Source organism: Acipenser ruthenus, chromosome 28 (assembly GCF_902713425.1).
Source record: "Acipenser ruthenus chromosome 28, fAciRut3.2 maternal haplotype, whole genome shotgun sequence".
Taxonomy (NCBI): domain Eukaryota; kingdom Metazoa; phylum Chordata; class Actinopteri; order Acipenseriformes; family Acipenseridae; genus Acipenser; species Acipenser ruthenus.
This window is the reverse complement of record NC_081216.1, coordinates 21,398,233-21,425,235: the sequence shown is the minus strand read 5'-3', so window position 1 is coordinate 21,425,235 and position 27,003 is coordinate 21,398,233. Positions and strand designations below refer to the sequence as shown.

At 49.2% G+C, this 27,003-nt stretch overlaps 2 protein-coding genes across 5 annotated transcripts in view; one reads left to right on the top strand and one right to left on the bottom strand.

The window, feature by feature from the left end:
- Nucleotides 1–72: 72 nt before the first annotated feature.
- LOC117434917 (fatty acid desaturase 2) lies at nucleotides 73–13,042 on the bottom strand. Of its 4 annotated transcripts, none has more exons than XM_034057643.3 (13): nucleotides 12,888–13,042; nucleotides 10,708–11,022; nucleotides 9,069–9,179; nucleotides 7,732–7,929; nucleotides 7,407–7,508; nucleotides 6,607–6,732; nucleotides 4,904–4,964; nucleotides 4,404–4,480; nucleotides 3,973–4,070; nucleotides 3,646–3,742; nucleotides 3,474–3,553; nucleotides 3,148–3,273; nucleotides 73–1,918 (listed from the first exon to the last, which is right to left on the bottom strand). In XM_034057643.3, the coding sequence occupies exons 2-13, from the start codon at nucleotides 10,921–10,923 to the stop codon at nucleotides 1,867–1,869; spliced, it is 1,344 nt and encodes a 447-aa protein (XP_033913534.2). In that variant the 5' UTR covers nucleotides 10,924–11,022; nucleotides 12,888–13,042; the 3' UTR covers nucleotides 73–1,866. The 4 variants fall into 4 exon arrangements, with proteins under 4 accessions (XP_033913534.2, XP_033913532.2, XP_033913533.2 ...); XM_034057641.3 differs by having other exon boundaries at nucleotides 10,708–11,055; nucleotides 12,888–13,040; XM_034057642.3 differs by having other exon boundaries at nucleotides 10,708–11,055; nucleotides 12,872–12,895.
- A 5,459-nt stretch (nucleotides 13,043–18,501) lies between these two features.
- The window catches only part of LOC117434921 (acyl-CoA (8-3)-desaturase-like), an 11,646-nt gene continuing 3,144 nt past the window's right edge, over nucleotides 18,502–27,003 (top strand). Inside the window, exons 1-11 of the mRNA XM_059003069.1 lie at nucleotides 18,502–19,088; nucleotides 20,248–20,358; nucleotides 20,592–20,789; nucleotides 20,917–21,018; nucleotides 21,194–21,322; nucleotides 21,504–21,564; nucleotides 22,304–22,380; nucleotides 25,062–25,159; nucleotides 25,242–25,338; nucleotides 25,432–25,511; nucleotides 26,791–26,916. Coding sequence (XP_058859052.1) covers nucleotides 18,903–19,088; nucleotides 20,248–20,358; nucleotides 20,592–20,789; nucleotides 20,917–21,018; nucleotides 21,194–21,322; nucleotides 21,504–21,564; nucleotides 22,304–22,380; nucleotides 25,062–25,159; nucleotides 25,242–25,338; nucleotides 25,432–25,511; nucleotides 26,791–26,916 — 1,265 coding nt within the window. The 5' untranslated portion in view covers nucleotides 18,502–18,902. The remainder of the gene's footprint in view (nucleotides 19,089–20,247; nucleotides 20,359–20,591; nucleotides 20,790–20,916; nucleotides 21,019–21,193; nucleotides 21,323–21,503; nucleotides 21,565–22,303; nucleotides 22,381–25,061; nucleotides 25,160–25,241; nucleotides 25,339–25,431; nucleotides 25,512–26,790; nucleotides 26,917–27,003) is intronic.

Below are 27,003 nucleotides of genomic sequence, written 5' to 3'. Positions count from 1 at the left end.
AGGGCAGCCACACTGACACACGCACACACACTGACTCGCACACTGACACAAAGAGGTGAGCACACAGGGAGCTGTTGTTAATCTTGAAATAGATTTATTTGATTTAAAAAAAAACAAATGTGCTGGCTCACTTCCAGCCTCCGTGAAGCCACGGCACCTTCATACAGGAACGCGCACACAGGTACAGAGTCAAAACACACGCAAACGAGGGGCATTAAAAACACTGTGATCAGCACGCACACCGGCCACACGTTCCAACAGGTTACTGCAGTGTTTAATAAAATACCATGCTTAGAAAGGAGAGAAACAGCAAACGACTTTCCAGGACTGGAATGAAACACACATGCCTGCAATCAGGGATCTCAGGTTCGTAACATTACTGTTGAATTTAGGAGCTCATTAAAGGCCGCAGTAAACGCTTTTGATAATCTGGCCCCATGGTGCCGTTACAAAGTCAAACATAATACAAAACTAACTAACCCTGAAAACCACTGGAAAGGATTCCAGTGATAACAGGATCTCAGCCAGCAGAGGGCGTCGTGTTGAGGCACGCTGTTAAAAACAATGTAGTCAATTCATGAGTTAGTTCATTAAATATATTTTTTTATTTTTTACTACAAATACATTCGTGTGCTTAGGAGAGAGGACAGAAGTTCAGAAATAGACTATCGCTTTACAGCATAAAAGGTGCAAGCGTTTGTTTTCTAAGATTTTTATTAATATTTTGTTTTTATTTTTAATCGAGGTCTTTTGCAAGGCCAGGCAATGAACCCTGGTCAGCTCTGGTCCTGGGTCGACTGGCACTGAGTGGAGCTTCTGCGGTTCTAGTTTACTGGTGTTTTGGTTGCTGTGATCGTTCCTGAATATTACAGCATGAGCCAACAAGCACACTCCCCACTCCCACTCCCACTCCCACCCCCACTCTGTGACTGGGCTGGACACCAGCTAGCCTCACGGCGTTCTGATGTCTCATCTCACGCTTCACCAGACTGTGTTCCAGCTTTCCAAACTGAGCACTCGTCTTCACTGCTGTGTCGTGTGACGTGACTTACCAGACAAAAGAGCCTATCTCCCCCACTGCACCCCACCCTGAATTCTGAGCTGCCCCGTATACCTGCTTATCAGAAATGAGATCTCCCCCACTGCACCCCACCCTGAATTCTGAGCCGCCCCGTATACCTGCTTATCAGAAATGAGATCTCCCCCACTGCACCCCACCCTGAATACCTGCTTATCGGAAATCAGACCAGCACTCTCTGATTATTCTTTTTGTTTAAGAACCTCCCTCTCTCTTTCTCTTTCCAATCCTTTCCTTCAGTCTTTCTTTTGTTCGTTCACTCGTCTGCTATCTTACTTTCTTTTTCTACTCTTTCATACTTACCCCATCCCTCCCTTCCATCTTTCACTCAACCTGGATCACAGCCTGTGAAACACAGAGAGGGTCGTATGTGTGAGTGTGTGTGTGTGTGTCAGTGTTTACTCCACTATTATTTTTAAAGAGGTAAAACACCTTGTTATTTTTTTACAAAACTAGAACCACACAGAACAAAGTTAAATATTTCAAGTCCTCTCAAAGTGTTCTGTTTCTCAAAACCAGGAGTCAATTAAAGACTGGAATAAATGCTGCAGCAAGATTCTTAAAACAACCTGTGGGATGGGTCAGGCAGGACAGGACAGGACCGGACAACAATCACGGTGAGTCTGTGACTCTTTAGATCAGTCTGCATCATCAAACTACACTACAAAACAACATTGTCTTTAATTAATCTGTCTACAACCAAAAGAAACCCTGGAATGTTTAGCGCTGAGACCCCACCCCCCTCCCGGACTGTAGGGAGCGCTGGGGGGCAGGGGGACCCCACAGAATCACTTGTGGAGGTACGCGTCGAGCCACAGGTCACCTGACTTCCTCAGAGAGCTGTGAAACAACAACACACAAGAGTTAGGAATCAAACCCTGACGATGTGTGCGTATTGTTTGTCTGTGTGCAGAGCTTTGATGTGCTGTAAGAGAAAGTCTGCTCTCAGCTTGATTAGAGGCAGCCACTCCTTAAATCTAAATACAAAAATAAAATCTAAAATAAAAAATCTAAATGAAAAGGTCAATAATAAAACATGAGGAAAAGCTGATATTAACGTATTTGATCTGTCTTTCTAGGACCTGTCGTGGTTTAAACATTCAGAACGCTTTGTCATGGACAATCAGATCATGCAGGTTATACGGTGGTGTTGAAGGTATGATTATATTGAGATGGATCAGGTCATGCAGGTTATACAGTGGTGTTGAAGGTATGATTATATTGAGATGGATCAGGTCATGCAGGTTATACAGTGGTGTTGATCCTGTACTGACCCTGTACTGATCCTGTGTTGATCCTGTACTGACCCTGTACTGATCCTGTATTGATCCTGTGTTGATCCTGTGTTGATCCTGTACTGATCCTGTACTGATCCTGTATTGATCCTGTACTGATCCTGTACTGATCCTGTACTGATCCTGTGTTGATCCTGTACTGATCCTGTACTGATCCTGTATTGATCCTGTGTTGATCCTGTACTGATCCTGTACTGACCCTGTACTGATCCTGTACTGACCCTGTACTGATCCTGTGTTGATCCTGTACTGATCCTGTACTGATCATGTACTGATCCTGTATTGATCCTGTATTGATCCTGTACTGATCCTGTGTTGATCCTGTACTGATCCTGTATTGATCCTGTATTGATCCTGTGTTGATCCTGTACTGATCCTGTGTTGATCCTGTACTGATCCTGTACTGATCCTGTATTGATTCTGTACTGACCCTGACTGTCCACTATTGATCCTGTACTGATTCTGTACTGATCCAATATTGATCCTGTTTTGATCCTGTACTGATCCAGTATTGATCCAGTATTGATCCAGTATTCATCCGGTATTGATCCTGTATTGATCCTGTACTGATCCTGTACTGATCCAATATTGATCCTGTTTTGATCCTGTATTGATCCAGTACTGATCCTGTATTGATCCTGTACTGACCCTGACTTTCCAGTATTGATCCTGTATTGATCCTGTACTGATCCAATATTGATCCTGTATTGATCCTGTATTGATCCTGTATTGATCATGTATTGATCCTGTATTGATCAGGTCCCAGGCTCTCACCTCACGATGTCTCTGAACCCCTGCAGCATGGTCTTCACCTCGTAGTGCAGCCCATGTTTCTCACACAGTGACCTCACCAGAGGCGCTGCCTTCACGTAGCTGTGCCGCGGCATTGTGGGAAACAGGCTGACGAGAGAGAGGGAGAGGATCAATGTCATTAAGAAATCAGGCACCGGTCGGTACGATTCTGTCAGAATCCTGCTTTATGTAATCTGTATGAAGACGTCATTCTGTGCACAGAACATTGTTCTAAAGTTAAAAACAATCTTTTACATCTGTCTTTTATTTGTGATGTAATTTGAACCCTGCGCCGTGCTGGCACTTACTGGTGCTCAATCTGGAAGTTAAGGTGTCCGCTGAACCAGTCGTTGAAGGCAGACTTCTCGATGTTACAGGTAGCGGCCAGCTGGGGGCGACAGAGAGGGAGAGATGGTCAGAGAGAGAGGGCGGGGCTACTCAACACACACACACACACACACAAACGCAATTAGTAGCTACCTGCATGGACAGCCAGTCTCTGTGCTTCTCGCGGTCAATGTCCATGGGAATGTGATTCATCTGCGTGACCCACACAAACCAGTGACTCTCCAGAAACCTGCAGGGGGGGGAGGGGGGGGTTAGTAGAGTGACCCACACAAACCAGTGACTCTCCAAAAACCTGCAGGGGGAGGAGGGGGGCGGGGGTTAGTAGAGTGACCCACACAAACCAGTGACCCTCCAGAAACCTGCAGGGGGAAGAGAGGGTGGGGGTAGTAGGGCTGAATCGGAGAGTTTGGGGGTACTGCTGTGATTTAGTGGCTCTGTCTCTGTATACACAAGTCTGACCTGACAAAGCTGATCAGCACTATGGAGCCCAGGAATCCGTAGAAGGGGATGTACATGGTGAAGTATCTCAGGTAGTAGGACATGGACCAGGCGAAGTCCTGCAGAGAGAAAGGGGGATGAGAGATGTCAGAGTGTGTGTGTGTATGCCAGTGTACCAGTGTGTCTCAGTGTGCATGTGTATTCCAGTGTGTCTCAGTGTGCCAGTGTACCTGTGTGTCTCAGTGTGCGTGTGTATGCCAGTGTACCAGTGTGTCTCAGTGTGTTTCAGTGTCTCAGTGTCTCAGTGTGTGTGTCTCAGTTCCTGTGTCTCAGTGTGTCTTAGTGTGTGTGTCTCAGTGTGTGTGTCTCAGTTCCTGTGTCTCAGTGTGTCTTAGTGTGTGTGTCTCAGTGTGTGTGTCTCAGTGCCTGTGTCGGTTCTGCTCGCTACTCACCACCCAGTCTCTGCGGGAGATCATGGTGTGCATGATCTGGATGTGGAAGTAGACTGGGATCAGCATGGGGGGCCCGACTGCAAACAGAGAGAGAGGGAGAGGGGGAGGGAGAGGGGGAGAGGGAGAGAGGGGAGAGGGAAGGGGGAGAGAGGGGAGAGGGTGGTCAGAATTGGTGCCGTTGCAGTGCTTTGTCCTGCAGCTCTGAGTGTGAGGTGTCACTGCACTCTAGTGGTGAAAGGGAGGTGTGTCTGTAGGTCACAGTGACCCGCCGCACTGTACCGTGTCTCTGTGTCCCTGCTCTTGCTTGATTAGCCGTCTCTCTCTCTGATCAACAGATAGACAGACAGGCAGGCAGGCAGACACACAGGCAGGCAGGCAGGCAGACAGGCAGGCAGGCAGGCAGGCAGACAGACAGACAGACAGACAGACAGACAGGCAGGCAGGCAGGCAGGCAGACAGACAGACAGATAGACAGGCAGACAGACAGCGCGCGCACTTACTCAGGAAGAAGTACTGGTGCTGATGGTTATATGGCATGTACTTCAGCTTCTTCTTCCCGTACTGGAAAACAACCCAGTTAGATTCCCTTCACATAACCATTGAACATCCCATTAAGAATAAGCATTGAACATCCCCATTGAGAATTAGCTTTGATCATCCCCATTGAGAATTAGCATTGACCATCCCCATTGAGAATTAGCATTGATCATCCCCATTGAACATTCCCATTGAGAATTAGCATTGATCATCCCATTGAGAATTAGCATTGACCACCCCATTGAGAACTAGCATTGACCATCCCATTGAGAATTAGCATTGACCATCCCATTGAGAATTAGCATTGACCACCCCATTGAGAACTAGCATTGACCATCCCCATTGAGAATTAGCATTGACCATCCCCATTGAGAATTAGCATTGACCATCCCATTGAGAATTAGCATTGACCATCCCATTGAGAATTAGCATTGACCATCCCCATTGAGAATTAGCATTGACCATCCCCATTGAGAATTAGCATTGACCATCCCCATTGAGAATTAGCATTGAACATCCCCATTGACCATCCCATTGAGAATTAGCATTGACCATCCCATTGAGAATTAGCATTGACCATCCTCATTAAGAATTAGCATTGACCATCCCATTGAGAATTAGCATTGAACATCCCCATTGAGAATTAGCATTGACCATCCCCATTGAGAATTAGCATTGACCATCCCCATTGAGAATTAGCATTGATCATCCCCATTGAACATCCCCATTGAGAATTAGCATTGATCATCCTCATTGAACATCCCCATTGAGAATTAGCATTGACCATCCCATTGAGAATTTGCATTGAACATCCCCATTGACCATCCCCAATGAGAATTAGCATTGACCATCCCATTGAGAATTAGCATTGATCATCCCCATTGAGAATTAGCATTGACCATCCCATTGAGAATTAGCATTGATCATCCCCATTGAGAATTAGCATTGACCATCCCATTGAGAATTAGCATTGACCATCCCCATTGAGAATTAGCATTGACCATCCCATTGAGAATTAGCATTGACCATCCCATTGAGAATTAGCATTGACCACCCCATTGAGAATTAGCATTGACCATCCCATTGAGAATTAGCATTGACCATCCCATTGAGAATTAGCATTGACCATCCCCATTGAGAATTAGCATTGACCATCCCCATTGAGAATTAGCATTGACCATCTCCATTGAGAATTAGCATTGAACATCCCCATTGACCATCCCCATTGAGAATTAGCATTGATCATCCCCATTGAGAATTAGCATTGACCATCCCATTGAGAATTAGCATTGCCCATCCCATTGAGAATTAGCATTGACCATCCCCATTGAGAATTAGCATTGACCATCCCATTGAGAATTAGCATTGACCATCCCCATTGAGAATTAGCATTGACCATCCCCATTGAGAATTAGCATTGACCATCCCATTGAGAATTAGCATTGACCATCCCATTGAGAATTAGCATTGATCATCCCCATTGAACATCTCCATTGAGAATTAGCATTGACCATCCCCATTGAGAATTAGCATTGATCATCCCCATTGAACATCTCCATTGAGAATTAGCATTGACCATCCCCATTGAGAATTAGCATTGACCACCCCCAATGCACATTGTGTGCATGTGCAGGCATGAGTAAGCATGCTGCCCTCTCCCCCTCACCTCCACAGGCTGGCTGTCCCCCAGTACGAAGGCATGCAGCATGTTCACGTCGGGGTCCTTGCTGAAGATGTTGGGCTTGGCGTGGTGCTGGAAGTGACGGTGATTCCACCAGTTAGCAGAGGCGCCCTGCGGAGAGGAGAGACACAGTGAGACTCTCATACAAACTGCACAGACACCCTGCAGAGAGGAGAGACCCAGTGAGAATCATACACACTGCACAGACACCCTGCAGAGCAGAGACCCAGTGAGACTCATACACACTGCACAGACACCCTGAAGAGAGGAGAGACCCAGTGAGACTCATACACACTGCACAGACACCCTGCAGAGAGGAGAGACCCAGTGAGACTCATACACACTGCACAGACACCCTACAGAGAGGAGAGACGCAGTGAGACTCATACACACTGCACAGACACCCTGCAGAGCAGAGACCCAGTGACACTCATACACACTGCACAGACACCCTGCAGAGCAGAGACCCAGTGACACTCATACACACTGCAGACACCCTGCAGAGAGGAGAGACACTGAGACTCCCATACAAACTACACAGACACCCTGCAGAGCAGAGACCCAGGGAGACTCTCATACACACTGCACAGACACCCTGCAGAGCAGAGACCCAGGGAGACTCTCATACACACTGCACAGACACCCTGCAGAGCAGAGACCCAGGGAGACTCTCATACACACTGCACAGACACCCTGCAGAGCAGAGACCCAGGGAGACTCTCATACACACTGCTCAGACACAGGCACCCACCCCAAACAGCACTGCTTTGTTCTTGAAGGTATACCTTCAGGTGTCCGATGACAAACTTGTGCAGCAGGTGGTTCCATTTGGATTTCTTGAAGACGGACAGGTGACCGAAATCATGCTGGAGCCAGCCACTCTGGGACTGAGGAGAGAGAGAGAGGGGACAGAGAGGACAAAAGAAAGAGACGGAGGGGTGAAGGGAGAGGAGAGAGAATTGGTTAGAGTAGAACTGCTTTTTTGTACTCATAAGAGACAGGGTCCACTGTACATAGCAAATGATAGAAGAGTTCAATATTAAGCGCTGTCACAGTGGCTCACTGCCTCCCTCAGTCTCCCTCCCAGTGCTCCCAGTGCCCCCTGTTCACCTGCGAGGTGGTGAGGATGAGGACGCAGAGCAGTGTGGTTGCCCAGTTGACCCCCAGGTACCAGAGCATCAGCCAGGAGCCGACCTCCAGCAGGATGATGTGCAGCAGATGGAGGCTGAAGAACACGGGGTCTGTCCGGAACAACCCCATCCGCTCCACAGTAGAGCGCAGCGTGCGGAAATCAGCAAGCATCTCTGACTGCAGGGGAGAGGAGAGAGGAGGGGAGAGTGGGGAGGGAAGAGAGGGGAGAGAGGAGGGGAGAGTGGGGACGGGAGGGGAGAGGAGAGGAGAGTGGAGAGGGAGGGGAGAGGAGAGGGAGTAGAGGAGAGGGGAGAGAGAAGAGGAGGGGAGGGAGGGGAGGGGAGGAGAGGGGAGGGGAGAGAGGAGAGGAGGGGAGGGAGGGGAGGGGAGAGAAAGATTGGGGTTATTTACCCTTTCTGTGATTCTAATTGAGCAATTAGAAGTTATGGAAAATTACCTAACTGTACCCTAACCCTATCACTGCTCCTCTCCCATTACCCTAACCCTATCACTGCTCCTCTCCCGTTACCCTAACCCTATCACTGCTCCTCTCCCGTTACCCTAACCCTATCACTGCTCCTCTCCCGTTACCCTAACCCTATCACTGCTCCTCTCCCGTTACCCTAACCCTATCACTGCTCCTCTCCCGTTACCCTAACCCTATCACTGCTCCTCTCCCGTTACCCTAACCCTATCACTGCTCCTCTCCCGTTACCCTAACCCTATCACTGCTCCTCTCCCGTTACCCTAACCCTATCACTGCTCCTCTCCCGTTACCCTAACCCTATCACTGCTCCTCTCCCGTTACCCTAACCCTATCACTGCTCCTCTCCCGTTACCCTAACCCTATCACTGCTCCTCTCCCGTTACCCTAACCCTATCACTGCTCCTCTCCCGTTACCCTAACCCTATCACTGCTCCTCTCCCGTTACCCTAACCCTATCACTGCTCCTCTCCCGTTACCCTAACCCTATCACTGCTCCTCTCCCGTTACCCTAACCCTATCACTGCTCCTCTCCCGTTACCCTAACCCTATCACTGCTCCATTCATTGTTCAGGAGATGAGGTCTCCTGTTGCACTGGCCTGGTTACCCTGCACACTGACGGGCTGCTCGGCTGTTCCAGAGCAGGGGACTGGGCTGCCTCGACAGACCGCTATTCTACCAGCTCCACTTCAGAACGCTTTGAAAAATTCAAAGTCAAATAAAACCGTTCTCAACTGGTGCTGGAGTACCACAGAATATTGTAGAAAAGGGAGCAGGAACCTCCACTCCCCCCACCCTGTACCCCCCTGCCCAGTCCTCCCTGTTCCTCACATTCTTGTCCCGGTCCTGACTCGGCTCTCCGGGTGCCAGCTCTCCGATCAGCAGCGGCTTCAGGAACTTCCGAACGAACTCCGGCTCCGGGTGGAACGCTTGGAAAGCATCCTGGACAAAAAGAAGAGAAAGCAGGAATCAATCAGAGACATCGATCAATAACCAATCAATCAATCAGTCAGGGGCTCTGAGACACAGACAGACATCGATCAATAACCAACCATTCTCACTCAATCAATCAGGGGCTCCGAGACACACAGGCCGCTCATCCTCTCCTCAAATGAGGACAATGGCTCTTAATGGGTTAATCTGCGTGCGCTGCCACTTTAAGAGATCTGAGCCGCCGGTGACAGTGACCGGGAGTAACCGTCGCGAACTCCAGTAACTCCGGCTCTGCGAGCGAGGCGCTGAGCTGAGTACTGTGGGGAGTGAGAGAGACAGGGAACGAGGCTACACGCACACACACACACACACTGACACACACACAGGCACACTGACACACACACATGCACACACACACACACACACACACACACACGCACACACTGACACATACACACGCACACACACACACTGACACAAACACACGCACACACACAGGCACACACTGACACACACACACGCACACACTGACACACACACGCACACACACACACACTGACACACATTCACACACACACACACACACACACACTGACACACACACAGGCACACTGACATACACACACACACGCACACACACAGGCACACACTGACACACACACACACGCACACACACAGGCACACACTGACACACACACGCACACACTGACACACACACACGCACACACGCACACTGACACACACACACTGACACACACACACAGGCACACACTGACACACACACACACACACACGCACACACGCACACACGCACACTGACACACACACATGCACACACACACACGCACACACACACACACACACACACACACACCGTTGTACTTTACATTTCAGGTTTCGTTGTTTTGCAGGGCAGCGCATGCAAACCCTGCTGTCGTGTTTACCTAGGCTGGGGTCACGAACTCATAAACAGAAAATAAGAGCTTTGAGACGTTTATTATTTTTAGAGCTGATCTCCTCTACAAACAGAACGACTCGGGTCAATGTGACTCAAGGTATTCATCTGTGTAGCTTTGTATGCATGAGGACAATACAATGCTTTCACTTAGTCTTGTATTATTATTATTATTATTATTATTATTATTATTATGATGATGATGTCTGGTTATGACTGCACCTGTCTGGAGAGATGTTTATTAACGAGGCACAGGTCTGTGGAATACACACACTGGTGACTCTGTATTTCCACACACTTTGTCACTGTGAGAGTTTCCATTCATTTCTGATACTGAACACGAACGAGCAAAAGCTATGCAAAGACAAACACGATGGTATCAGTTCAAGGCTGTTTCAGTGTGTTTGAAATTGCACCGAGTCAATATGACCCGAACATAACAGACGTGCCTAAACTCTGAACAGAATACGAGGGTTCAATACGACCCGAACATAACAGATAGGAAACTTAACGCAGTACAACTGGGATAATTGGGATAGCTGTGGACACCCCTGTCCTGTAGTATCCTACACCGAGACTCACCGTGGCGTCCTCCCCGGCGTAGTGGCTGATGACTCGCACGCCGCCGGGGTGTCTCTTCGCCCAGTCGGTGATGTTGTACACCTTCCTCTCGATCACCAGCCACTTGTCTGTCTTCAGGGCGTGTTTCTGGACCTCCTCCCAGGTGTAGACTCCCAGTCTCTTACCGCCGCCGCCGCACTCCCCATTCTCCTCCGTTTTCTCGCCGCCTTTCCCCATCCCAAACACCGCTGCCGCTCCTTCTAGAACTGGGAGTAAAACCGTTTGTGGTGGCGATCCTTCTCCCTTCTCTCTCTCTCTGTCTCTCCTCGTCTCTCTCTGTCGGGTTGAAGACAGCGCGCACAATAAGATCTGTGTTCACAAAATACAAGCGCATGAATGCACTCATGCACGCAGCAGACACCCGAGCAGACACAAGCCGAGTTTAAGCAATAGAGTTGCGCTGTCCAGCACACTGGAACTGAATCTGACGAGTTCACTTGGTTTTTAAAACTGCTTAGTTGATCCCGCGGACGGTGTTGTAATCCACAATATTATTATTATTATTATTATTATTATTATTATTATTATTATTAGTAGTAGTAGTAGTAGTAGTAGTAGTAGTAGTAGTAGTAGTAGTAGTATATTTTTGATAAATCATATTAACAGCTGGTTATAACAATAGTCATATTAGTAGCAGTGTTCTTGTGTCATTGTTTTCTGGCTGTAACAGAGAGAATACCGCCCACGACATTTCAAAAAGAGAGCTGCGCTTCTCTGACTCGCTACACTAAACACCCGATCATAAGCAACACACAAGCAAGAAGCTCGTTTATAGAACTGGACCGACCCGAAGCTCGTTTATAGAACTGGACCGACCCGAAGCTCGTTTATAGAACTGGGCCGACCCGAAGCGCGTTTATAGAACTGGACCGACCCGAAGCTCGTTTATAGAACTGGACCGACCCGAAGCTCGTTTACAGAACTGGTAATAGCGGTTAGACAGGCCGGTCTCGGTCGCACAGGGAACCCGTGTTTGCAGAATACGGCACCAGAAACCTCCTCCATCTTCATTTCCGTGGAGAAGCGACTAGCCTGTCTGTGTGTGTCAACGCGGATCGCACCGCTGCTGATCAGTATTCTCACCGCAGTGTCTGAAGCGGTCGCCCTGGAAACGATTTTAAGGCTCACGGTTTCTGCTTGTATCATTGTTTGACATTGTAAAAACATCCGCACACAGAAAGGACTTTTTAAAACAATCTTTAATTACATCAACCTGATCTGCCGGGTTGGGCGCGGCGAGCGTGCCGAGACAGTGTAAGACTGAGAGGCTTCGAGCATCGGATTTAAAAATGAAAACACATCTTGTACTGTAAATCTGTTTTTATATAAATACAGCATGATTTTCAAAAGGGGTAAAATGTCAAAGCTGATTTAGGTCACTAAGTATCTGGCTTTCAAGCTGTTTATATGAAACGAGTCTTTTCTTTACCTGTCAAGCGACGTGGTTACATTAATTACGTTTTAAAATCACTTTGCAATCTCGTTTTAAAATCACGCGGACAGTGTACTGTTTCCACCGCAGCGGGTTTAAATTCAATTCATCAACCCAATAATAACGTGACTGAAGGGAATATCATATTATTAGTATTGTATAAACATTTCTGCGTGACAATTTAAACAAAAAAAGAGACAAAAGCGACTGATAATGTTAATTCGTGTTTCGAAGTTGGATTCGCGTTTGGAGGCCCGGGTTTCAGTCGGCTCTACAGAGAGAGCACGGGGCTGGGTGGCGGCTGTTGAACTGCTGTCACGCACCTGTCACTGCATTCCTAAATAATATCACCCCTAATTCGTTGTAGTCGTTTGCCATGACGAAACCGATAAAATAGCTGACGGCTTCTAGCGCGCAGGCTCCCCTGAGAATAATCCTCAAGACCCAAGGATGTGCACCAATCCGAACCGACGCGAATCCGGCTCTTGAACACAGAACTAATAAAAACATTTTAAATTATTTAAATACCACGCCGGCGAAGCTCATTGATTAAAAAAAAAAAAAACAGCCTACCTTTGTCTTTTTATCTGACTAAAATAAACAAGTCGAGCGTCGCTTTTTACAATTATACAAAATTATTTTGTGGTCGAGGCTTCTCTTTTTGTCACCCCCCTGTGTTTCTTTCATTCCCACCTTCGCGTACTCCTACCTCTCTCTCGCTCCTGCCCGACTGCCTTCCTTCTGTCTGTCTGCGGCCGGTAACACTGTTTAAACACCTCCTCTCTCTCTCTCTCTCTCTCTCTCTCTCTCTCTCTCTCTCTCTCTCTCTCTCTCTCTCTCTCTCTCTCTCTCTCTCTCTCTCTCTCTCTCTCTCTCTCTCTCTCTCTCTCTCTCTCTCTCTCTCTCTCTCTCTCTCTCTCTCCGATTGTATAACACAATCAGCAGTTTCCCACAGTTGCAGGATCACCGCTATTCATCCACTCCTTCCCCCTGGGTCCTCACCTCCCCCCCTCCCCCTGCCTCCCTCTCCCCCTCCGCCTCCCCCTCCGCGGTGGATTGCGTCTCCTCTGATCAGCAGAGCTCTCCTGCACCAATCCGGCGTCTCTGCTTCAGCGCCGCGGATCTTGCATTGGTGCAGAAGCCCTCTTTCGAATCCGGCTGCAGGAGGGGGCGAGCGGGTTAGACTGAGGAATCGCGCTTGTGTGTGTGTGTGTGTGCGTGTGTTGTGGATCTAGGTTAATGAACGCGGCACACGGGGGGGGGGGAGTGAGTATCTACCACATGCATAACAGGTTATTATATATATATATATTTTTTTAAATCGAGGTTTAGCCTAGATTCACATAGTTAGCACGGCCTCGCTAGCACAAGTGTGCACTTTAAGACATCACCATCGCCACATACTGTAGCCTAAATAAATATTTTTTAGGTTGAAAACACCCATCCAGGAAAAACTGGTTTTGCAATGGAAATTGTTCAGTATTTAAACACAAAGACGCCCTTGTTGTGCCAGCTATATGAATGCAGTGTTCCTTTTCTGTGTCCAGTGCGTACTGTGAGAGCGATACTAACCGCCGGGCTAGTGCTGAAATCAGACCCTTTAAATCTACTACCTGTACGCCACGCACACGCACACGCACACGCACACGCACACGCACACGCCGTACCACACTACCACGATTATTGAACCACGCTTCACCACACTGTTAAAAAAAAAGCTAAGTATTACATAAGCTATCACCAACTGTAATAGATTCGGTAATGCGAGCTTCATTTACAGCGCGCAGTCACATCACACAAAAGGCGAGCAGTCTGTACTGAGCGCACAAGAGGGCTGTACAGCTGGTTTGAGACCCGTGTAAAGAATTAGCCACATCTCAGACTCAGACGAAAGGAAACAGGCAGGAACTAAGCAAACATATATATATATATATATTTTTAAAAAAACAACGAAACTTTTATAACGTTTTATGAAAAAGCTACACTCCCCTCCCCCACCCAGCATAGGTCGTTTTTAACCGTTTGTGTTCTTGAGCACAGCTCTCCAAACGGCATCCCAGTCTCCTGCACCAGCATGACCATTGCAAACCAGTACTACGAGTATAAGTGCAGCTCCGCGGGATAAGCCTTTGCTGGCGTGCTGTGAATTAGTTTGGAGCAGACGGAACGTGGAAGGCTGGGGTTTTAAATAACAACACAGCGCAATGCATTCTTACCAAAGTGAAACACTTGCTGTAAAGTTCATAAAAAATGTAAATAAAATAAAAATAAAGCACCACATATATAAAACAAATATATATAGGGCAGAAGAAGACGATGGAAAGTAACATTAATGAGGAACGATGTGTTTTTTTTAATCAAAACAATATTATAAATATTAAAATAATAATGAATAAAGAAACGAAGAGGCGTTTTCGAACACGGTAGCCCCAAACTCCAAAAATATATATAAGAAAATATATAATATAAACACATATATACATATAAACACACAAACCACCACTTTACCATAACTGTTGTTATTAAAACTCAATTGAAATCGGCAAACAGCAAAGGTGTAAAATAACCTTTAGTCCCGTTATAAAACTCTGGGCAATTCAATTTAGACCTTCTACATGAGATTAGCGTTTCTAACGTGGGTCGTTACCACGGACCCGCAGTCAGGCGAGTGTGAATTAAAGTCCGGTCAGCTTCCACAGCTCGAGTGCCCGGTCATCACGCGAGGGTTCTGAGAGAAACACTACCGTGCTCTCTCACAGACTTGTAACAGTAAGTTATTAGACTGTTGCATAATTCATATAGGAACATGCAAGGCAATCGAGACTTTCCTGAACTCGGGCCACATCACAATATATCTACTATACACTGCCAATCCGGCGTTTTACGATTCAACTTTATAATCTCACGAAACAGATTAGAAACGCGTTTTATTTATTATGTATTTTGCAATGCAATGTTTTTTTGGTGCATCTGTGTGTGTGTGTCCAGGGCATGCTTTGAGGCTTGGAGACTGAACTGTTCCCTCCCTCACCCCCTAGGAGAAAGGGTGCTCCCTCCACACCAGGGCAGGCTTGAGGCACGAAGACTGAACTGTTCCCTCCCTCACCCCCTCGGAGAAAGGGTGCTCCCTCCAGACCAGGGCAGGCTTGAGGCTTGGAGACTGAACTGCTCCCTCCCTCACCCCCCTAAGAGAAAGGGTGCTCCCTCCAGACCAGGGCAGGCTTGAGGCTTGGAGACTGAACTGCTCCCTCCCTCACCCCCCTAAGAGAAAGGGTGCTCCCTCCCTCACCCCCCTAAGAGAAAGGGTGCTCCCTCCCTCACCCCCCTAAGAGAAAGGGTGCTCCCTCCCTCACCCCCTAAGAGAAAGGGTGCTCCCTCCAGTGCATTCCGCAACATTACAATGAACAGTAAGACACAAAACAATGTGATAAATAAAATATGACCTTTCCAATGTGAGCCGTGCTACTGAGTTACTGTAAGACAATAAGAAGGCCAGAATCGATGCGTGGGAACCGCGCACAGTGGCTGCTCTGCTTACAGTTGTGTCACGTTTCGGCTCAGATGGGGGCTCTGCTTCCCGAGAGAGAGAGAGAGAGAGAGAGAGAGAGAGAGAGAGAGAGGGAGAGAGAGAGAGAGAGAGAGAGAGAAAGAGAGAGAGAGAGAGAGAGAGAGAGAGAGGGAGAAGCGCTTTCCCAGCAGAGCTGAGCAGCCAGAGTCGGCCTTAAGCAGCGGGGACAGGGCTCCGCGCACAGGGCCGGCCAAGCACCCTCACCCGCACTGCAGGCAAAGAGCAGGCGTTCACCCTGCCGCGCGTCTCACCACCGCAGAAACTTTCGCTTTGTTTCAGTAATAAAGACAAAATCACCTTCATGTTGAATGGAAGTAGTTTATTATTAATATCTTGTTTTAGTTTGATACACCGCACCCACCACGGCACAGAAACGTTCTCCTCGTTTCATTCCTACAAAATAAAACTCTTAAATGTTAAAGGGGAGTTCGTTTGATCCAACTCTCGTCAATATAATAATAATAATAATAATAATAATAATAATAATAATAATAATAATATCACGACGTATACTCGCAAGGTTAGATGCATGCATATTTGAGTTATTTAATTTTATATTATAGTGTAGATTCAAGCAACAATCAAAAGTATGTCGATTTCTTGAAAACAAAGTGTTTACAATGTTAGCTATAGTCTATCAACCTGCTGTATCAAAGTCGGCCAACTATCTTTCGATGCGCTATAACCGTCCGACAGTAACCCCGGCCTCAGTGCCCCTCCACGTCGACTCAAACCCTCGACACCGTCCGTCGGGAGCTTTGAACCGGCCAGGCGAGTGTGGTTCGTGTCGCCCTGCACTGAAGAGGCTCACGCGTGTGCAGCGGCGAAGGGGTTAAAGTTCCATCAGACCATACGCGCGAGGCAGTGCAAAAGCCGAGCGATGGAACTCCCTCTTAAAGAGACAGCGCGCTGCTTACACACTCGCACGACAGACGTTACATTAATTAATATGATAGAAAAAATGTAACTGCAGCTGAACATGACAAACCATTGCAATGCCATGGCTGATGTCTGGGATAAACACCACACGACTTTTTGTGTTCGGCGTCTGTGAAAGCAGCCCAACATGTTATGCCACAGAGTTGAAACACACTTTTGCGTTTTTATTTGAATTGTTTTGGACTGTAGTTTATTTAGATGCACGAATTTAAACCCCGAATCGTTACCAAACACTGCGGTGTAAAGTATACACGCACAGAACACTGCGGTGTAAAGTATACACGCACAGAACACTGCGGTGTAAAGTATACACGCACAGAACACTGCGGTGTAAAGTATACACGCACAGAACACTGCGGTGTAAAGTATACACGCACAGAACACTGCGGTGTAAAGTATACACGCACAGAACACTGCGGTGTAAAGTATACACGCACAGAACACTGCGGTGTAAAGTATACACGCACAGAACACTGCGGTGTAAAGTATACACGCACAGAACACTGGATAGGATTGCAAGATTCATTATTACTGTCAGGTGTTACAGGGCAGTACAGGGTTGCAGTGCAAGAACAATATTTAACTAGATGGTAACTTTACAAGTAAAGTTGTGGGGCTTGCTTTAGGGAAAGTGGTCAAAATTTCAGTTGTTTATAAAGAGTTTGAGGAAATTTAGTTGATGCGGTTACTAAAACAGGTGTAACTCTTGATTGGTAAAAATAATTTCTGTTTTGATTTCAGATTTGAATAGCAGAGAAGTAGAGGAAGATTCCATATACTCTACGTTTTTGTCTTACTTGTTGGTAAAGTGGTCAAAGTAGCTGATTTGTGTCAAAAGTTACATCGTTTATAGTAAATACAATGTTGGAGTTTTTAAACAATGGGCAGCTTTAGAATGTTGAAAAAAGTCCCATTAAAGTGAATGAAGAGGGACATAAAAAGGACAACAAGCTTAATAGTTTAAAAAGTATAAAATATATCAAAAAGTTGTATACAAACACACTATTCCAGACCGGTCTACACGTTTTAAAGTTTGAACGGCGTTTCTATCTTAAACGGTGTAAGAGGAGCAGCGTGCCAAAGGATAATAATAATAATAATGACGTCGAAGATTTAAAGTGGGGACTCTTGCTTCGCAAGCCCCACTAAATACAGTGTCGTTTACATGGGGTGCAAAAACTACTGAATACAATACGAGACACCAAGTAACACGTTCGGATTAAAATGAATGTTCATCTTTTTAACCCGCGGTGCAGTTTACTGTACGAGTCTTAATACGCAGTTCAGCCATTGTGTTAGCCCTCCATTATGAACTGCTATAAGAAACTTAACCGAAATTCAATGACAAACTTTTCAGAAAGACTTCTAGTCGAAACGTTTGTCGCTGAATTGATGTTGTTTATGTTTTTGGTGTATGTCTCAATGAAGTCCTGCTCAGTCTTTAATGCTCGTGTTAATATCATTAACGTCCTGTTGAACTGCGGTTAACAGATGCTGCTCCCGCTTTTACACACGCATTTAATCCAGTTCCGTGTTTTCAATAACCCTGTTTTTTTAATTTCAGTTCTGCACATTCAGAATTCAATGACTCTTCCTTTTAAACCTCACCTGATCTACAAGCGGGGAGGGAGAGGGGGGGGGTGAAGGGTAAGGGGGCGGAGGGGGTAAGAGGCGGGTTCAGGCAAAAAAGAGATAATAGTGTAACCAGCCAATCAACAACGCCGCTCCTGTTCTCGAGACCTGTGATTGCACACTCGCCTGTTGCGCATGTTGTGAGTGACGTGCAGGTTTGGGCGGGGTTACCCGCGGCGGTGGGGCGGGGTCCGAGTGCAGTCTGCAAGCCTTGATGCTGCAGCCCGGGGAACAGGAGCGCTACACAGCGAGAGAAGAGAGAAGAGAGGAAAGAGGAGTCGTTTGAGAGTCCAGACGGACCATCAAAGACAACCAGCTCGCCCGGTTCAGTTCAGATTCGGTTCTGCTGGGAATCGCCATAGAGGGCAGCCCAGCCGACAGACCAGCAAAGCTTAAATAAGAAAAACAAAACAAAACCGAACCCCCCCCCCCCCAAAAAAAAAACACGGGTTCGGGCCCGGTTCCGGTCGTGTTTGAGCTGCTCTGAGCTGTGTGCTGAACTGAGCCGGGTAGCCTTTTTTCCGGTTTTGTTTTCGACACTCTGTGCTGAGGTTCCGGTGGGTTTGGACCGCGGTTCTGGGTGAGATGGGAGCCGGTTCGGATGACAGCCGAGCGCTGGCCCGGTACACCTGGCCCGAAGTGCAGCTGCGCAGCGGGCGCGAGGAGAAGTGGCTGGTGATTGACAGGAAGGTTTACAACATCAGCGAGTTCTGCAAGAGGCACCCCGGCGGCGTGCGAGTCATCAGCCACTACGCAGGGCAGGACGCCACGGTGAGTACCTCTAACAATAACAATTATAGTAATAATTTGAGTGCAGTACAAGACGTTTCATGTTTCATGCTTCGTGATTGGACTGCTGAGCTCTGCTCTGGGACTCCCTTGCTGGAGGAGAGGGCAGGTACAGTAACAGTGTGCTGCTTGGGTTTAAGCTTCAGTTTGGAACATGCAGATCTCTCACAGAACACATCACTGTTCCCGCTACTGCTTCCTGGTACCTCATCACTTCCTCTTGTGATGTACAAATATTCCCTAAACTTTACCTGCGGGTCACACTGTAATCTAGAGTTACATCTCAGCACAGGACAATCTGAACTGCAAATAAAAAGAAAGAGAATGAACTTTTATGAACAAGCTTTTGTGTTGATGTACTGTCTCTCTGCCCTCTCCCCTCTCCTCTCCTCTCTCCTCTCTCCTCTCCTCTCCTCTCTCCACTCTGCTCTCTCCCCTTTCTCCTCTCTCCCCTCTCTCCTCTCTCCTCCCCCTCTCTCCTCCCCCTCTCTCCCCCCTCTCCTCTCTCCTATCTCTCTCTGCTTCCCTCTCTCCTCTCCTTCTCTCCTCTTCCCTCTCTCCTCTCCCTTCTTCCCTCTCTCCTCTTCCCACACTCCTCTCCTCTCCTCTTCCCTCTCTCCTCTTCCTTCTTCCCTCTCTCCTCTTCTCTCTCCCCTCTCCCCCTCTCTCCTCTCCTCTCCCCTCTCTCCTCCTCTCCTCTCCTCTCTGCTCTCCCTCTCCTCTCTCCCCTCCCCTCTCTCCTCTCTCTCTCCTCTTCCCTCTCTCCTCTTCTCTCTCCTCTTCCCTCTCTCCTCTCTCCTCCCCTCTCCTCTCTCCCCTCCTCTCTCCTTGCTCCTCTCTTCCATCTCCCCTCTCTCCTCTTCTCTCTCCTCTCCCCTCTCTCTTCTTCTCTCCCCCTCTCCTCTCCCCTATCTCCTCTCTCCCCTCCTCTCTTCCATCTCCCCTCTCTCCTCGTCTCTCTCTCCTCTTCCCTCTCTCCTCTCCTCTCTTCTCTTCTCTCTCCTCTTCCTTCTTCCCTCTCTCCTCTTCTCTCTCCCCTCTCTCCTCTTCCCTCTCCCCTCTCCCCTCTCCCCTCTCCCCTCTCCCCTCCCCTCTCTCCTCTTTCCTCTCTCCTCTCTCGTCTCTCCTCTCCCCTGTCCAGGATGCCTTCACTGCATTCCACATTGACAAGCAGCTGGTGGGACGCTACCTGAAGCCTCTGCTGATTGGAGAGCTGGCCCCGGGACAGCCAAGCGTGGAGCCGAACAAGAGCGTGAGTCACCCCTCCCCAAATACCACCCCTCCCCAAATACCACCCCTGCTCTCACTGCCACCCCCTCCCCAAATACCACCCCTCCTCTCACTGTCACCCGCTCCCCAAATACCACCCCTGCTCTCACTGTCATCCCGTTACTGATGACATCCTCTCTCTCTCTCTCTCTCTCTCTCTCTCTCTCTCTCTCTTTCTCTCTCTCTCTCTCTCTCTCTCTCTCTCTCTCTCCTTAGTTGTCAATAACAGAGGATTTCCGTGAGTTGCGCGTGACGGTCGAGAGGGCGGGGCTTCTGAAGCCTCGCAAGCTGTTCTTCCTGCTGGCTCTATGTCACATCCTGCTGCTGGAGGCAGCCGCCTGGCTTACAGTCTGGGTCTGTGGCGCCTCCTGGCTGCCATTCCTCGTCACTGCGGTTCTACTGGGCACCGTGCAGGTGAGGGGCAACACAGGCAGAGGCAGGGGGGGAGCATGGCTCTGTGTATTGACAGGGGGAGCATGGCTCTGTGTATTGAGACAGGGGGCCCAGTAGTCTGGTTCTGATGCTGTGTTCTGACCCGCAGGCCCAGGCCGGCTGGCTGCAGCATGATTTCGGGCACCTCTCTGTGTTCGGGACTTCCCGCTGGAACCACGTGGTGCACAAGTTTGTGATCGGGCACCTCAAGGTGAGAGAAGAGTCCGTGCCTCTCCGCTACAGAGCGCGCTCTTTCATTGAAGGCTGAGGCGTTGGGCTTTGCTCTGTGTGGTTTGCAGTTCGCGTGAAGCCCTCGCCTCTCCATTCAGTCGAATGGGCTGCGATGCCAGGTCCTGACAGTGTGTGTGTCTCTGTGTGTCCTGCAGGGGGCCCCAGCGAGCTGGTGGAATTACCTCCACTTCCAGCACCACGCCAAGCCCAACTGCTTCCGCAAGGACCCCGACATCAACATGCACCCCCTGCTGTTCGCTCTGGGGAAGACCCTGGCCATTGAGGTGAGGACTGGGGCAACCAGGGGTGAGATCTGATTGGATGAAAACCAGCTGCTGTTTTATTACTCAGTAAGAGCTTTAGGAAACATGCACAGGAAGGAAGGATGGACGGAAGGACTCAGTGAATGCATTGCTGTGTATTTCTTGTGTGCTTGTACTCACTCCTGCCCCCTCTCTCTTGCAGCTGGGAGTGCAGAAGAAGAAGCACATGCCCTATCAGCACCAGCACAAGTACTTCTTTCTGAGTGAGTGTCAGCTCCCCACGCTTCAATGAGACGCAGCCCTGTGCACACCCCCTCCCAACCCCAACCCCAACCCTAACCAGCCCTGTGCACACCCCCTCCCAACCCCAACCCCAACCCTAACCAGCCCTATGCACACCCCCTCCCAACCCCAACCCCAACCCTAACCAGCCCTATGCACACCCCCTCCCAACCCCAACCCCAACCCTAACCCTAACCAGCCCTATGCACACCCCCTCCCTAACCCTAACCAGCCCTGTGCACACCCCCTCCCAACCCCAACCCCTACCCTAACCAGCCCTATGCACACCCCCTCCCAACCCCAACCCTAACCCTAACCAGCCCTATGCACACCCCCTCCCTAACCCTAACCAGCCCTGTGCACACCCCCTCCCAACCCCAACCCCAACCCTAACCAGCCCTGTGCACACCCCCTCCCAACCCCAACCCCAACCCTAACCAGCCCTATGCACACCCCCTCCCAACCCCAACCCCAACCCTAACCCTAACCAGCCCTGTGCACACCCCCTCCCAACCCCAACCCCAACCCTAACCAGCCCTATGCACACCCCCTCCCAACCCCAACCCCAACCCTAACCCTAACCAGCCCTATGCACACCCCCTCCCAACCCCAACCCCAACCCTAACCCTAACCAGCCCTGTGCACTAACCCTCTCTCACGCTTCAATCAGACCTGCCAGGCTGTGCACTAACCCTCTCTCCCCTCTCTCCCCTCTCCCAGTCGGCCCCCCAGCCCTCCTGCCTCTCTATTTCCAGTGGTACATCTTCTACTTCGCAGTGCAGCGTCGACAGTGGCTGGTGAGTGACCATCCGTCTGTCCTGTCTGGCTGTGTGTCCTGTCTCCTCGGCCCTGTCTGTCTGTCTCCTCTGTCCTGTCTGTCTGTCTCCTCTGTCCTGTCTGTCTGTCTCCTCTGTCCTGTCTTCAATAACGGTTTGAGGATTTCCTCACAGAGCGGGGCAGCAATTGATGGGGGGGTGAGGCTGTCACAGGGTGGGGGGAGGCTGTCATGGGGGGGGTGAGGCTGTCACAGGGTGGGGGGAGGCTGTCATGGGGGGGTGAGGCTGTCACAGGGTGGGGGGAGGCTGTCACTGAGAGCTGCAGGCTCTCACACACCAGCAGGCACAGACAGGCTGTCAGCAGCACCTGCTCACTCCAGCCCCCTCTCAATCAAGTCCTTTGTTTTTCTTCTGTTCTACTCCTGATCGAGAGGATGCCGTTCAGCCCATCAGTGCTCGTCCGGATCTAGTAGCTGATTGATCTCAAAACGTTGTTGTTTAATTCCATCCCTCTCTCGTTACCTCTTTCATCTGTCTTTATCTCCCTCTATCTCTGCATCTCTCCCGTCTGTCTTTATCTCCCTCTCTCTACCTCTCTCCCGTCTGTCTTTATCTCCCTCTCTACCTCTCCCTTCTCTCTCTTCTGTCTTTATCTCCCTCTCTACCTCTCCCTTCTCTCTCTTCTGTCTTTATCTCCCTCTCGACCTCTCCCTTCTCTTTATCGCGGTCCCACTCCCCTTTCTTCTTGGTGACAGCCCCACCTGCTGGTTTCTCCAGTGTATTACACCCCCTCTGCTGAACAGAGTTCCTCACAATACTAACCCCTTGAGGTGACCAGACCTGAGCGCTGCATGTTTTTAATAAAGCAGCTCTGTGACTCAGTGTGTGTGATTGCAGCACTGTGACTCAGTGTGTGTGATTGCAGCAGCACTGTGACTCAGTGTGTGTGATTGCAGCACTGTGACTCAGTGTGTGTGATTGCAGCCCTGTGACTCAGTGTGTGTGATTGCAGCAGCCCTGTGACTCAGTGTGTGTGATTGCAGTCCTGTGACTCAGTGTGTGTGATTGCAGCACTGTGACTCAGTGTGTGTGATTGCAGCACTGTGACTCAGTGTGTGTGATTGCAGCCCTGTGACTCAGTGTGTGTGATTGCAGCAGCACTGTGACTCAGTGTGTGTGATTGCAGCCCTGTGACTCAGTGTGTGTGATTGCAGCCCTGTGACTCAGTGTGTGTGATTGCAGTCCTGTGACTCAGTGTGTGTGATTGCAGCAGCACTGTGACTCAGTGTGTGTGATTGTAGCAGCACTGTGACTCAGTGTGTGTGATTGCAGCCCTGTGACTCAGTGTGTGTGATTGCAGCCCTGTGACTCAGTGTGTGTGATTGCAGCACTGTGACTCAGTGTGTGTGATTGCAGCCCTGTGACTCAGTGTGTGTGATTGCAGTCCTGTGACTCAGTGTGTGTGATTGCAGCAGCACTGTGACTCAGTGTGTGTGATTGTAGCAGCACTGTGACTCAGTGTGTGTGATTGCAGCCCTGTGACTCAGTGTGTGTGATTGCAGTCCTGTGACTCAGTGTGTGTGATTGCAGCAGCACTGTGACTCAGTGTGTGTGATTGTAGCAGCACTGTGACTCAGTGTGTGTGATTGCAGCCCTGTGACTCAGTGTGTGTGATTGCAGCAGCCCTGTGACTCAGTGTGTGTGATTGCAGCCCTGTGACTCAGTGTGTGTGATTGCAGCAGCACTGTGACTCAGTGTGTGTGATTGTAGCAGCACTGTGACTCAGTGTGTGTGATTGCAGCCCTGTGACTCAGTGTGTGTGATTGCAGCCCTGTGACTCAGTGTGTGTGATTGCAGCACTGTGACTCAGTGTGTGTGATTGCAGTCCTGTGACTCAGTGTGTGTGATTGCAGCACTGTGACTCAGTGTGTGTGATTGCAGCACTGTGACTCAGTGTGTGTGATTGCAGCCCTGTGACTCAGTGTGTGTGATTGCAGTCCTGTGACTCAGTGTGTGTGATTGCAGCAGCACTGTGACTCAGTGTGTGTGATTGTAGCAGCACTGTGACTCAGTGTGTGTGATTGCAGCCCTGTGACTCAGTGTGTGTGATTGCAGTCCTGTGACTCAGTGTGTGTGATTGCAGCAGCACTGTGACTCAGTGTGTGTGATTGTAGCAGCACTGTGACTCAGTGTGTGTGATTGCAGCCCTGTGACTCAGTGTGTGTGATTGCAGCAGCCCTGTGACTCAGTGTGTGTGATTGCAGCCCTGTGACTCAGTGTGTGTGATTGCAGTCCTGTGACTCAGTGTGTGTGATTGCAGCAGCACTGTGACTCAGTGTGTGTGATTGCAGCAGCACTGTGACTCAGTGTGTGTGATTGCAGCCCTGTGACTCAGTGTGTGTGATTGCAGCAGCCCTGTGACTCAGTGTGTGTGATTGCAGCCCTGTGACTCAGTGTGTGTGATTGCAGTCCTGTGACTCAGTGTGTGTGATTGCAGCCCTGTGACTCAGTGTGTGTGATTGCAGCCCTGTGACTCAGTGTGTGTGATTGCAGCAGCACTGTGACTCAGTGTGTGTGATTGCAGCAGCACTGTGACTCAGTGTGTGTGATTGCAGCCCTGTGACTCAGTGTGTGTGATTGCAGCAGCACTGTGACTCAGTGTGTGTGATTGCAGCCCTGTGACTCAGTGTGTGTGTTTGCAGGACCTGGCCTGGATGCTGTCGTTCTACCTGCGCTTCTCCCTCTCATACCTGCCTCTGCTCGGAGGCCCAGCTACCCTGGCTCTGTTCTTCCTGGTCAGGTACGATGCACAGTGCTTCTGATTGGGTTTATGTTTGATGCTGGTTCTGCTCCGGTTCTGACCCGGTTCTGTTGTGTCTCAGGTTCATTGAGAGTAACTGGTTCGTGTGGGTGACCCAAATGAACCACATTCCCATGGACATCGACCGGGACCGCAACAAGGACTGGCTGACCATGCAGGTACTGACCACTGAACCACTGACCACTGACCACTGACCAGTGACCACTGTCACCGCCCTCCCACTCTAACTGTCCTCTCGGTTTCTCTGCCAGCTCGAGGCGACCTGCAATGTGGAGCAGTCTCTCTTCAACGACTGGTTCACCGGACACCTCAACTTCCAGATCGAGCACCAGTAAGAAACACCATTCATATTCTCTGTGAAGTCTACTGTGTGTGTCTGTGCTCCGATCCCCAGTACAGCACTGAGTTCTCTATACTAGACTGTATTGAATTAGCTGGCTCTCAGATCCCCAGTACAGCACTGAGTTCTCTAAACTAGACTGTATTGAATTAGCTGGCTCTCAGATCCCCAGTACAGCACTGAGTTCTCTATACTAGACTGTATTGAATTAGCTGGCTCTCAGATCCCCAGTACAGCACTGAGTTCTCTATACTAGACTGTATTGAATTAGCTGGCTCTCAGATCCCCAGTACAGCACTGAGTTCTCTGCACTAGACTGTACTGAATTAGCTGGCTCTCAGATCCCCAGTACAGCACTGAGTTCTCTACACTAGACTGCATTGAATTAGCTGGCTCTCAGATCCCCAGTACAGCACTGAGTTCTCTGCACTAGACTGTATTGAATTAGCTGGCTCTCAGATCCCCAGTACAGCACTGAGTTCTCTATACTAGACTGCATTGAATTAGCTGGCTCTCAGATCCCCAGTACAGCACTGAGTTCTCTGCACTAGACTGTATTGAATTAGCTGGCTCTCAGATCCCCAGTACAGCACTGAGTTCTCTATACTAGACTGCATTGAATTAGCTGGCTCTCAGATCCCCAGTACAGCACTGAGTTCTCTGCACTAGACTGTACTGAATTAGCTGGCTCTCAGATCCCCAGTACAGCACTGAGTTCTCTACACTAGACTGCATTGAATTAGCTGGCTCTCAGATCCCCAGTACAGCACTGAGTTCTCTACACTAGACTGTATTGAATTAGCTGCCTCTCAGATCCCCAGTACAGCACTGAGTTCTCTACACTAGACTGTATTGAATTAGCTGGCTCTCAGATCCCCAGTACAGCACTGAGTTCTCTATACTAGACTGTATTGAATTAGCTGGCTCTCAGATCCCCAGTACAGCACTGAGTTCTCTATACTAGACTGTATTGAATTAGGTGGCTCTCAGATCCCTAGTACAGCACTGAGTTCTCTATACTAGACTGTATTGAATTAGGTGGCTCTCAGATCCCTAGTACAGCACTGAGTTCTCTACACTAGACTGTATTGAATTAGCTGGCTCTCAGATCCCCAGCACAGCACTGAGTTCTCTATACTAGACTGTAATGAATTAGCTGGCTCTCAGATCCCCAGTACAGCACTGAGTTCTCTAGACTAGACTGTATTGAATTAGGTGGCTCTCAGATCCCTCAGCACAGGGCTCTCACTGTCTTCCTCTCTTTGGTCAGCCTGTTTCCCACAATGCCGCGGCACAACTACAGCCAGATTGCCCCTCTGGTGAAGTCACTGTGTGAGAAACATGGGCTACAGTACCAGAACAAAACCCTGACCGGCGCCTTCTCAGACATCGTGCTGTGAGTGACACTGCCCCCCCCCCGCTTGTCCCTCCCTCCCTGTCCGTCTGTCTGTGTGTCTGTCTGTCTGTCTCTGCCTGTCTGTCT